Source organism: Lucilia cuprina, chromosome 2 (genome assembly GCF_022045245.1).
Source record: "Lucilia cuprina isolate Lc7/37 chromosome 2, ASM2204524v1, whole genome shotgun sequence".
In the NCBI taxonomy this organism is placed as follows: Eukaryota; Metazoa; Arthropoda; class Insecta; order Diptera; family Calliphoridae; genus Lucilia; species Lucilia cuprina.
This window is the reverse complement of record NC_060950.1, coordinates 19,873,550-19,887,170: the sequence shown is the minus strand read 5'-3', so window position 1 is coordinate 19,887,170 and position 13,621 is coordinate 19,873,550. Positions and strand designations below refer to the sequence as shown.

At 30.9% G+C, this 13,621-nt stretch overlaps 1 protein-coding gene across 2 annotated transcripts in view; it reads left to right on the top strand.

Annotated features, from left to right (window-relative positions):
- Positions 1 to 4,360, top strand: part of LOC111675196 (ATP-binding cassette sub-family G member 1) — a 45,308-nt gene extending 40,948 nt beyond the window's left edge. For both annotated transcript variants that reach the window (XM_023435915.2, XM_046956395.1), the window contains 4 exons: positions 1,687 to 2,517; positions 2,589 to 2,757; positions 3,439 to 3,539; positions 3,629 to 4,360. In XM_023435915.2, coding sequence (XP_023291683.2) covers positions 1,687 to 2,517; positions 2,589 to 2,757; positions 3,439 to 3,539; positions 3,629 to 4,129 — 1,602 coding nt within the window. In that variant the 3' untranslated portion in view covers positions 4,130 to 4,360. The remainder of the gene's footprint in view (positions 1 to 1,686; positions 2,518 to 2,588; positions 2,758 to 3,438; positions 3,540 to 3,628) is intronic.
- Positions 4,361 to 13,621: the final 9,261 nt, after the last annotated feature.

The window sequence follows — 13,621 nt, the reverse complement described above, 5'->3', positions numbered from 1 at the left end:
CTAGAACCGAACTAGAACTGAACTAGAACTGAACTAGAACTGAACTAGAACTGAACTAGAACTGAACTAGAACTGAACTAGAACTGAACTAGAACTGAACTAGAACTGAACTAGAACTGAACTAGAACTGAACTGAACTAGAACTGAACTAGAACTGAACTAGAACTGAACTAGAACTGAACTAGAACTGAACTAGAACTGAACTAGAACTGAACTAGAACTGAACTAGAACTGAACTAGAACTGAACTAGAACTGAACTAGAACTGAACTAGAACTGAACTAGAACTGAACTAGAATTAAACTAGAACTGAACTAGAACTGAACTAGAACTGAACTAGAATTAAACTAGAACTGAACTAGAACTGAACTAGAACTGAACTAGAACTGAACTAGAACTGAACTAGAACTGAACTAGAATTGAACTAGAACTGAACTAAAACTGAACTAGAACTAGAACTGAACTAGAATTGAACTAGAACTGAACTAGGACTAATAAAATTTTCATTATACAAAAGCTTTCCCAAAACCGATTGATAAAAAATGCTGATAAAATACTAAAGAAATCGATTTAAATCATCCACGTTATTGTACGAATTTGTTTTGTATAAACATATTGAAAACCGGTTTCAATTTTTTTTTGTTCTAACTAAAAAACCGAGTAAACAAATGAATACAGATTTTTGTAAATTATTTTTATAAATATTTTAAAACAAGTTTTTGTTTATCTTTTTCTTATTAATTATAATAAAATTTTATTATTAAGAAAAAACTCATAAACAAAGTACGTCATATACATACATAACTACATATATGACGTAAATATACATCAATTAAATAAAATCATTCGCAATGCACAAATTGAATGTTTTGATTGAAATTACAGTTTTTTTATGTATATATCTTTATTCTACAAATCTATAACGTTAATTTTTTTAAGACATCCCCTAGACATGTGTCTGCAGTTTTTGCCATAAAGAAAATAATAATATTCTAAAATTTGATTTGTTTAGAAACTTATTTTTAGTGCCTTAGTTTTATTTGTTTGCATCTGTCTAATGATTGTTCAAATACATAGTTCAGTTTTATAGCTTAAACAACTGAATATGCTTCAATCTCAGCAATACTGTAAATAAACAAAAACTATAAATTATTTCCGTAAAAATTATTTATGTTAGTTTAATTTGTCATACAGTTTTTTTAAACGGAAATATTTTGCATTTCTTGTTTAATTATTTGTTTAAAGTATTATAGCAGACTTACTACAAACATGAGCTTTTGAGATGTTAGATATTTCAAATAAGTAAGCTCACGTTTTATAAATACTTAGCAACGATGTTTACATATTTGTGTATCCAAATAGTAGTAGCTATTTTCTAGATACATGTTAGAAAGTTATGTTTAGAAAACATTTTTTTATTTACTTTTAATTCGAGGTTTTAATTAAGATTTAGCGCTAATTTTTAGTAATTCTTAAAAAATTTCAAGTAACTGATTTCAAATGGTTTTGTATTTATAAAGATGTTGACATATCATTTCACTTTATGCTTGATTTTACATTAAGATCAAATAAAAGATTCTAAAATTTAATTGATCTCATTTGAAAGATAATATTTTAGTTTATAACATTTTTATAATTGTTGTTGTCAAATTAATAACTCCTCTCATCGTCTCTCATTATCTTTCAGATCGACGATATCCTTTTGACTTTAAGTTTAAGCGAACACCGTAACACCTTGACACGCAATCTTTCGGGTGGTCAAAAGAAACGTCTATCAATTGCTTTGGAATTGGTTAGCAATCCACCTATTATGTTCTTCGATGAACCCACTTCGGGTCTTGACAGTTCCACCTGTTTCCAATGTATCAATCTTTTGAAAATGTTAGCTGAAGGTGGTCGTACCATTATCTGTACCATACATCAACCTTCGGCCCGTCTTTTCGAAATGTTCGATCAATTGTATACGCTTGCCGATGGTCAGTGTGTTTATCAGGGTAGTACCAAACAATTAGTGCCTTTCTTGTCCACTTTAAATCTGGAATGTCCCAGTTATCACAATCCTGCTAGTTATATCATTGAGGTAGCTTGTGGTGAACATGGTGATCACACCAGACGTTTGGTAGATGCCATAGATAATGGTAAAAAGGATATACGCTCATCGGCCGATTATGCTGGACTGAAGGCTCGCAATGATTTAATTAAGGTACAAAACCTTAAAGCTATACTCGATAAAAATGATGCGGCCAATTCGACAAGTGGCAAATATGAGGATAATTTAACTTTAAACAATGGCATACTTAAGGGTAATTTAGTTAACGATATTGCCAAACAATCTGTGGAGCCGGTAGTGAGTACAAATGAAAAAGGTGATGCCATGATTGAACTGGAAAAGACAGATAATTGTACGACAGCTTTGTTGTCGGCGGATATTGCTTCACCCGAACGTTATCCAACCTCACAATTCCATCAGTTTTGGGTTGTACTAAAACGTACTCTACTCTTCAGTTATCGTGATTGGGTAAGTGAGAGGAGAGAAACTAATTTGTAAACTGATTATTTAATGGATTTTTATTTATTTATTTATTTCAGACTCTTATGTACTTGCGTTTGTTTGCTCATTTATTGGTTGGTTTCCTGATCGGTGCTCTCTACTATGATATTGGCAATGATGGTGCTAAGGTTTTAAGTAATTTGGGTTTCCTGTTCTTCAACATGTTGTTCTTAATGTACACTTCCATGACAATTACGATTTTATCATGTAAGTCAAATGTTCAAAATGAGATTTCATTGAGCAGATACTTATTTCCAATCTAGATTCTAAGATAAATTCTATAGACAATAGACTAGACTATAGACTAGACTATAAACTACACTATAGACTATGCTATACTAGACTATAAATTAGACTTTAAACTGGACTATAGACTAGACTAGACTATAGACTAGACTACAGACTAGTCTTTAAATTAGACTAGACGATAGACTAGACTATATACTAGAATATAGACTAGACTATAAACTCGACTATAGACTATACTATAGACTAGACTATAAACTAGACTATATTTTAGACTATAGACTAGACTATAGACTAGACTATAGACTAGACTATAGACTAGACTATAGACTAGACTATAGACTAGACTATAGACTAGACTATAGACTAGACTATAGACTAGACTATAGACTAGACTATAGACTAGACTATAGACTAGACTATAGACTAGACTATAGACTAACTATAGACTAGACTATAGACTAGACTATAGACTAACTATAGACTAGACTATAGACTAGACTATAGACTAGACTATAGAACAGACTATACCACAGACTATATTATAGACTAGACTATAGACTAATCTACAGACTAAAATTAGTCTTGTTTTATTAAGTGAATCTGATCACAACTTTTTTGCTTTTATTTTCATTTCCATAGTCCCTCTCGAAATGCCGGTATTGCTAAAAGAAAACTTTAATCGATGGTATTCGCTGAAGTCCTATTATTTGGCTATATCGGTAGCAGATATTCCATTCCAGGTAACTATACAAACGCAATTGTACATTATTTTAAGAAACCAATTAACTCGTTAGCAATCAAACTCTATAATACTTCTACTTACTTCCAGGCCATTTTCTGTATTATTTACGTATCCATAGTCTACTACTTTACGTCTCAACCATGGGAGCTATTCCGTTTCTCTATGTTTTTGGGAGCCTGTCTGATGATCTCATTTGTAGCACAATCGGTGGGTTTGGTTGTCGGTGCCGCCATGAATGTACAAAATGGTGTCTTCTTAGCTCCTGTCATGTCAGTGCCCTTCTTGCTATTCTCTGGTTTCTTTGTATCATTCGATGCTATACCCGTGTATCTAAGATGGATCACTTACTTGTCTTACATCAGATACGGTTTCGAAGGTACTGCTTTGGCCACCTACGGTTATGGACGTGAGAAACTCAAGTGCTTCCAAACCTATTGTCATTTCAAATCGCCCATGACCACTTTGGAGGAATTGGATATGGTTAATGCTGACTATACTTTGGATATAGTGGCCTTGGTTGTTATATTTGTCGTCTTAAGAGTGTCAGCTTATCTATTCTTGAAATGGAAGTTGAAGACAGCTCGTTAAGATTACTTTAACGTACAAGAATTTAAAAGCAATTTCTTTTTATTTTATCATTATTATTTTTTTAATTAATTAAAAAAAGGGAATATCGTTTAGATAGATCCCTTTAGTTTTCTTTTTAGTTTGTTTTTATAGTTTTTAAGTATATATGTATCTTGCTCTGCGATTATGAAGAAACAAAAAAACAAAAACGTGATTTAATTGTTATTTTTTAAATAAAATATAAAACAAAAAAACTTTCGATGAACAAAAAACATTTTTTTATTTATTTTAAATATTAACGAATAAAAAAAGTGTATTAAATTATTAAAAACGAAAATAAATTTTATATTACCAAAAAATTTTAACCGAAAGCTAAATTGAACAAAAAAAGCCAAATTATGCCTTAAGCTAAAATCCAAAGGAGCACAATGAGTTTTAGTGGAAAAAGTCAATTTATAAAAAATACGAATGATTATATTTAGTTGAGGCAATAATATTTTTATATTGGCCAAACTAAATTTGTTTAAACTCATAGTGTTTCTAAAATAAATACTTTCAATTTAAGCTACTCCATTTACATTTTACAATATGGCTTATTTATTAAAAAAAAAATAATAAAATATTTAACTAAAATTTATAATAAAAAGTAATTAAAATACAATTAAATTATTATTTTTTCATTAACTTAAGTTATATTTGGTAGACAGTTTTAATTTTTTCTATATTTTTTATAAAACTATTTTTAAATAATAACGTGATGTTTTAGGGAATATTGTTATTTATATTTTGATATACGATTTACAAGCATAAAAATTTCAAATTAATATAAATTTTTTTATAAGACACAATCATTTTTCTTTTCATTATAAATTAAATTTAGTTGTATTAAAAACAAAACCATTTTTTTGTAGTATTGTATACTCTGAAAATTTTTTTAAAATAAATGTATATTTTGTGGATATAAAAAATTATTTCATTATTTATATAATTTGTGGTTAGTAGTCGTGCCAAATAAAGGTTTTATAATGCATTAAAAAAAGATACAAATTGAAAGAGACATCTTAAATAGGCTTTAAGTTTTGTGAATATTGGTCCATAAGTGGTTCAAGACTTCCTATAGAACATTCTTATTAACATTATTTTTAAATAAAATAATGTCATAGAAGTCACTAAATCCCCTGGAAAAACCTAGCAGACTGCAAGGATCAAGTCTCTCAATATCCCCTATTTCGTTATGAAATCTGCAAGGATCAAGTCCCTCAATATCCCCCATTTCGTTATGAAATCTATTCCTTAGCCATTTCAGCCTGAGATTTTGTATCCCAGAACAGTAGCAAATTATATTCTCTATTGAATTTATTTCCCTCTCATCTGCACATTACCTGCAATATTCCGGTATGCTACTGTCCCTATTACTGACGAAAAACCTAACTGAGAAAAGTCCGGTGAAAAGGATATATATTTACAAAGACAGTACCCTAAAGAAAATCGTTATTCCCCCTTTAAAACCTAGTGAAAAAAGTGACTGATACCCTTAAGAAAACCTAGTAAACTGCGATGGTCAAGAACCCTCAACATCCCCCATTTCGTAATGGAACATATTCTCAAATCATCTCAGCCTGATATTCTGTATGTTAAGGCAGTAGCAAAGGCCTACCTTATGTCCTCCTCATCTGCAATAGTCCGGTATATTGCTGTCCAACTTACTGACGAAGGTCATAATCAAGGCGAATAAATTATACGGTCAAGTCATTTCATTTTGCGTCGAGTTCAATAAATTTTGTATATATGAAGTTTGACAGCATGGGTTCCGAAGAAAATTTTTTTATGGAGTTTGCCTGTTTCGGACTATACTTGAATGGACAAAAACAATCTGCTGTTGAAATGACTTATCCTTATTAGTTTCGCCATGGAAACGACTGAACAATGCGCCGTTATCATTCCTATAAAAATCCTTACACTGCATTTATCCTGTCATATAAGTATTTTCGTAGCCAAGTTTTAGCCGTAAGACGTTTGATATTTTACAATCCAACATACATTTCCAGGACAAGCTTATGATGTCACGGATTCTTTTGAATATCAGCCTACAATAGTGACAAATGAATAGTTTTACCATCCTTTCTATATCATCTATATCAAGGTTCGAATCAGTTCTATGTACATTTGTACTTGTGCCCTAGTATATGAGCACTCCTCCTAAAATTAGTTCCTAAAGTAGTAGTTCTATCAAAGTTCCTGAGAGATCTAAAATAACATAGATGCCAATATATCTTTTAACTAGATGTCGAAAAATATGTCAACCTCTGTTAGAGGTTTAATCCAATCCATTTCACACATTCCAATACAGCTAGGACTTCTAGTTTTGTGATTATTAAGACGAGAAAATCTCAGTTTTACGATTTTTAACATATATCCCCTGACCCAAAACAACAGATACCCACAGAATTTTGCTTGCTTACGATTATCTTTCTAAGATCAATATCACAAAATACCAGGCAATTTCTGCTTTCTGAAAGTATACATTTGGTATTTCTATGAAAATCCTATATATTATATATTTGGTCAATTCCCCTTAAAGATAAAATCTGTAAAAGCTACCTCGCTTCGATCGAAATGTTTCTAAACTTTAGTTAACATTAAAATTTTATATATTCTTAAGACATGCGTTGGCTAATATTCGGCTATAGAGATAGAGCACTCCCGTATATCGCATTTATGATCTCCTCTGTCCTCCAGCATAATATGATCTGCATTCATGCTTCTTAAAGAGTAATTCGACATTGTCTACGTAGCAGATTTGTCTAAATCCTTCAGTACCAGTTCAGTTCTTTAGGTAACTAAGTAGTAATCGTGATTATCCAAAGCAAGGGCGATTAAATACTACCCTCTGATGCAGCAAGATAAATTTTGATACATTCACACTAAAGACGTAAGATTCAGACCGAAAGTCTATAAAATTTACTACTAAAGGATTATTCTATGTAGCGTAGAACTTCATTTCAGGTCTTTGTCCATTATTCTGCATTAAATCATGTTATCGAAATTCCGTTCTAAGGATTTAGGTATTAAGGACGTTAGACTTCAGTGCAGCTTAACTTTAAAAGTCAATATTTTAAATAATATTTTTGGCAAAATTAAGTTACTTAAATTTACACATACATGCCCACTGTGCACAAGATTACATTTAACAATTAACAGAATTTAAATATATTGCATATTTTAAGGTGTTAACTATTAAACGATCGTTAAATTGCGATCACATTTTTCAGCCCTAAAATAAAGTTACCTTTGTAGTATAAAGAATGAAAAACATATTTGAATTAATAAGTAATCTAATCCGACTACATGTTACCATAAAAGGAATAATTCATAAATTTTGATCTCACATAGAGGGTTTGAGCGGTGTATCAGAAAAATTCTATATGATTTTTAAACAATAATTCTAATTTATGAGTATGTAGTTTGATAGAAAAGATTACTTAGACAGAGTCTATTGAAAGAACAATGTTTATATCCGTTGCCAAATATAAACACTAGCGCATTACACTCTCTTATGAGATGAAGGTAATAATTGCATATACAGATCTAGTTTTTTGTTAGGGTTAAGAACCTTTATAACTAGTTTTAACAACCAGTTTACTACTTTATTTAAGTTCTTTACAAAATTGCAACAAATGTGGGTATAAGAATTAACAAATACTCTCTTATATATAATAATTCTACTCATAGACTTTTCATGATTACTTACAATTTTGTCATAGTATATAAAATATATATTAGGTAAATTCCAGAAAATGAGTTTTGTCAGGAAAATAACTATATGCAATATTAAAAAACTTAAGTTAGAGTGAAATTTAAAATCGGCCCTTATTTATTTTCAACTTAGTTACAAATCAAACTTAAATTCTCTTTTTTAAAACAAGATAAAAAACTTTGTATGTATATAATAAAACCGCAAAACTATCTCGACTTTGTGGCGAAATTGGTACACAATCAATGACTCATTATACATACATACAGATTTTGAAATGGAAAAAAAGTCTAATTCTATAGATTTATAATTTATAGATTCAGTAGTTCAATAGGAGTAATTTTTTTAGTTCAATAGGAGTAATTTTTTAGATTACATATATGATTGCCATTTGACATTATCTGGTATTACACATACAAGTTGTGAGAGTGTTTGTGTAATTTAAGTCAAGTCCCAGCAGTTCGAGAAACAGTCATTGCTTCCGAAAAAGGCAGTGATTTCCATCTGGTTGGCTACATTTCGTCACGGATGTACTTTTTGTAAACGTGGTTGATGATATATCGTCTCCTTAGTGTCCGAAGAGTCATTGCAACCGAAAAATTCTGTGATTTCCATTTGGTTAGCTGCATTTCGTCACGGATGCACTTTTTGTAAACGTGGTTAAAGAGATATCGTCACTTTAGTGTCCCATTTGTGAACAAGAGAGTTGGACTGAACTTAAGCCTTTTACTGTCGCTTTGTAATCTATGCAGTGACTATTAACTTCCTCTTAGGGCAAACACATATTAAAATGGATGGATTGATTTCTAAAGATAAGTATTTCGGGACTGCCGAACCGAACTTCTTTGAGTATTTAAATCGAGTGAAAGTAAATAACAAATATACAAATTTTTCGAATATAACATCAAGTTTTCCAATCATCATCAACTCTGCTAAATTTCAATTCAATTTCCAAATTCGGCCAGTTTTCATGGCCATTTTAACAACCTTAAAAAAGTTTATCATTCATTCGAGAAAAGGATCGATTCAATCCATTCGATTAAAAAAATCTATTTTCTATTGTTATATTTAGTAAGCAAAAATATAAAAATTCCTCAGCCTTGGTTTGAAACCAGGCCGCTTACTCGATGCTCTATTAATATGTTGCTTTTTGTAATTTTGAGAACGGCTTTTACAGAAAAATATAAATTAATATAATTTTGAAAAAAGTAAACGGTATCCGGCAGGGACCGAACCACAAACCACATAATATGCTATGGGCAGTTGCACGCAGGACTATGTCGTGGCAGATCAGTTGATTGATGTCCTTGCCAGCCCTATACGTAGAATGAATGTGTCGGATGTTGTTCTCTATGATTGAAGTATGATGAATTAAAAAAAAACCTTAGGTTCATTAGAGGGATTCGTACTTCGGTCTATCAGTTTAAGGCTGTTGCCGACTTAACAGATGTCATCCCATTTGTGTGGTTGTAAACGGATGATTTTGCAACTTGAAAGTTAAGCAATGATCAGAGATAAGATAGTTCAAGTACTTGAGCAAAGTGAACGTATACTCTAACGGATTTCTGAAGAAAGAGAAGGAATATACCTTAGGAAATCGTAGTGAGTCAATATCACGACACTTTAAATTAAAAATCAGATTATCCCTCAATATCTGAGTAAAAGAGAATCAGGCCTCGCCCGACCATATAATAACCTACACCTGTTACAAAAATAAAATGTGATTTAGTTTTCATAATAAAACATTTAAGTTAAATGGTACCTTGTCTCAAATAGACTTAAGCAATTTATTGTTGAATAAAACTTTGGACATTTAAGACAAATCTTGAAGGGGGCTTTTTATAGGGTCAAATGAGGCCCTATAATTAAAATGTACATGAGGGTCATACAGGCTAGTATAGAACTTGGTTTTGCAGCATACGAGATACGGGGGTTCAGTTGTCATTGGACAATATGATACCATATACCAAATTACATTGAATTATCTTTAAAATTTCGACCTGTAGTTTGATTACAAGTTTTACACGGACGGACATAGCAAAATCGACTTAGAAAATTATCTGAGCCGATTGGTATACTTTAAGGTGGGACTAGGACCAATGTTATAGTGCGTTACAAACATCAGCACAAACCCAATATATCCACCCCACTAAAGTGGTGTAGAGTATAATCAGATTATCTCTCAATGTCTGAGTCAAAGAGGATCAGCTATCTCGAGTAAGGTAGAAGATATGGTCAACAATTAGATAGTGGACACGCCAAAGTCTTAAAGGCTAAACAAGTGAATACTAATTTTAATGAGTAAAATTTTACTTGTAATACAATCTAAATTTGTAATGCATAATGTATTAGAAATATAATGCTGTTTTCTTATGTATGAATTCCAATATTTTTAACATCATATGAAGTTTCATTAATTCATTTAGCAAATTATAATCAACTTATTTTGCAAGTGTTAAAAAGTTCATAAATAAATACTTCCACAATGGAAGTTAAGAATTATTATAAATAAAATAAGTTGCTAAAATAACGTAATTTTACGTGTATTATTTATATATTACATCTTTATTCATCATTTTTACTATAATCTTCCAACTGAAAAACCATAACAGAAAAAAATCTATAATTCAATATCCACAAGTCATCTTAAGGCTGTTTTATTGCTAATTATTTTATATTATTTATTGCTTTTAAAATTTTCTTAGAAAAAAAAGGCAATTTTTAACATGGAACATAAATGTCTGGCCTTTTGAAATACTGCATATGTATTGCTGCAGCGTCTTAAAAAATCCATCAAGTCATATTTATTATGCAGTTTTCAATATCTACAATATTTGAAAGATGAATTTAAGAAAAATATAATAATAAATAAGTTTTTCTCTTTACATGAACCATGTTTTAATTTCGCAATGTTTCAAATTCTTAAATGTAATTAAATCTAATCAAAACAAGTAAGAGTTCTATATTCGGCTGTGCCGAATCTTATATACCCTTCACCATGATGTGTTTAAAGCCTTTTGTACCTTTTGAAGAACGAAAAAGTACCAAAAAGTCCCCATCTATGGGTCCTCAAGTACCCTTTAATGGGTCCAAAAGTACCCTTTCATGGGTCCTCACTTAATCCTGGCCATACATACTTAATTACATGTTTCTAGTTTTAATATCGTAGAAATTGCAAAAAGTACCTTTTGAAAAACGAAAAAGTACCAATAAGTCCCCTTTTATGGGTCCTTACTTAATCCGGGCCATACATACATAATTACATGTTTCTAGGTTTAATATCGTAGAAATTGCAAAAAGTACCTTTTGAAAAACGAAAAAGTACCAAAAAGTCCCCTTGTATGGGTCCTCACTTAATCCGGGCCATACATACTTAATTACATGTTTCTAGGTTCAATATTGTAGAAATTGCAAAAAGTACCTTTTGAAGAACGAAAAAGTACCAAAAAGTCCCCTTTTATGGGTCCTCACTTAATCCGGGCCATACATACTTAATTACATGTTTCTAGGTTCAATATTGTAGAAATTGCAAAAAGTACCTTTTGAACAACGAAAAAATACCAAAAAGTCCCCTTTTATGGGTCCTCACTAAATCCGGGCCATACATACTTAATTACATGTTTCTAGGTTCAATATTATAGAAATTTCAAAAAATACCTTTTGAAGAACGAAAAAGTACCAGAAAGTCCCCTTTTATAGGTTCTCACTTAATCCAGGCTCTACATACTTAATTTCATATTTCTAGCCAATAACAAAACATTAGTGCTGCTCTCGCTCTGCTACTCTTGCTCTGCTGCTCTTGCTCTGCTTTGCTTTTATAAACAAATTACAATAACAATATTTACCGTATTGTTATGTATTTTGTTTTTGTTTTTTGCAGTTTATGTCTGAGCATGAATAAAAAATCTAAATTTTATATGAAATTTTCAGAGGTTGTCTCGGTTTTTTGCTCATATCTCCGTTATTTATGGACCGATTTTGCTGATTTTAAATAGCGTTCTTGCCGGTCGAATGTCTGATAGAATTATGGAAGATTCGGATCTCGCAGATATCTGGGGTCTTCTAAAAACTGATTTCAACAAACATACAGACAGACAGACAGACGGACATGGCTTAATCATCTCCGCTACCTATAAGGATCCAGAGTATATATACTTTATAGGGTCGGAAAATTATATTATAGAAATTACAAACGGAATGACAAACTTATATATACCCTTCTCACGAAGGTGAAGGGTATAAAAACACATATGTTATAGATTGATATTTCATATTGTAGAATCTTTTGAATATGAGTCATTTTTCTTAAATTTTTTTTAATAATTTTTTGCAATCATATTAACTACATTATTTCATTATAATTAGTATAATGTAGTTCATACATTCATTCATATTGATAAATAATTAGTACATTTTTTAATCAAGTTTAATTTATTCAATAACTGTTATTATATACAAAAAATTCTAATAATTATCGAAGTATTTTGTTGGTTATCTTAATTATTTAGGACACCGGCTGAACTGCAACTCAAAATGACAATTATCCATATACATACATTCATACAAACATACATACATACATTGTATTCAAAACGTCAAACACAAATTAATCCAGTTGTTAAATTGTATCTCAGACAATTAAGTGTCTGTTGGAAATGAAAACTTGATTTAGTCGAAAGTAAATTTATGAACTTTAAAATCTAGTTATATTTTGAAATGACTAATGAGTGGGAATGTGCTAAGTACATATGCACATATGAGTTTGAACCATTACAAGTCAACGGAAAAATATGACTTGGAAAAAGGGCAATGACTAATGTGTTTAACTAATGAAAAACAAGTAGAAAAATATGGCCGACGATATAAAACCCTACACCATGAGTATAAGTATTTTAAAAATTTTTATTTTTTATAAAGAAACTTTTATGTTGAATATTACCATAATTCCAAAATATTTAAGCAATTTATTAATAAAAAACTAAAATTTCTAAATGAAGCTTTATATAGGTCAAATATGGGCCGGTCCACGGTAAATTTGGGAAAATGATATATTTTTAAATAACAGTTAGTTTTGTTGAGTTTCATTGCGATACAAATGGTTACAAGTCAATTTTAGACGTTTAAGACATTTTTTTGAAGGGGGGTTTGTATGGGGGCTAGGGTCAAATAAGGGCCGATCCTTACGATCGATAATAATTACGATAATTTTTAGAGAGATAGTAGAATATTTGACGTAATTATGGCAAATCGGGATGTACGGTTGTATGGGGGCTAGGTGAAATAATGGACCGATTTCAACCATTTTCAATAGGCTTCGTCCCTGTGCAAAAAACATGCTTGATCCAAATTTTATCAAATTATCTTGAAAATTGCGGCCTGTACCTTGCGCACAAGGTTTACATGGACAGCCTACCAACCAGCCGGACGAGCGGACGGACATGTCTTAATCGACTCAGAAAATGATTCTGAATCGATCGGTATACTTTAAAAAGTATACTACACAATATCAGATAAATCAAAATTAAGTATTTTAAACTACACCCACATTTTCCAGTATTAGGATGTTCCCTTCTGATGATGCAAAGCCAAAATGATTAGATATACCTGTCGGTATATCTAAGCAGAAGCTAAGTGGCTTTTGCGAACCAGGAGAAAAGATAGCAGGCAATTAATTTAAAAAAAGAGATCAAGTTGCTACCAAACTATATTCCATAAAATAATCAGTATCTTCACAACATTTACTATCATAGCTGCTCACA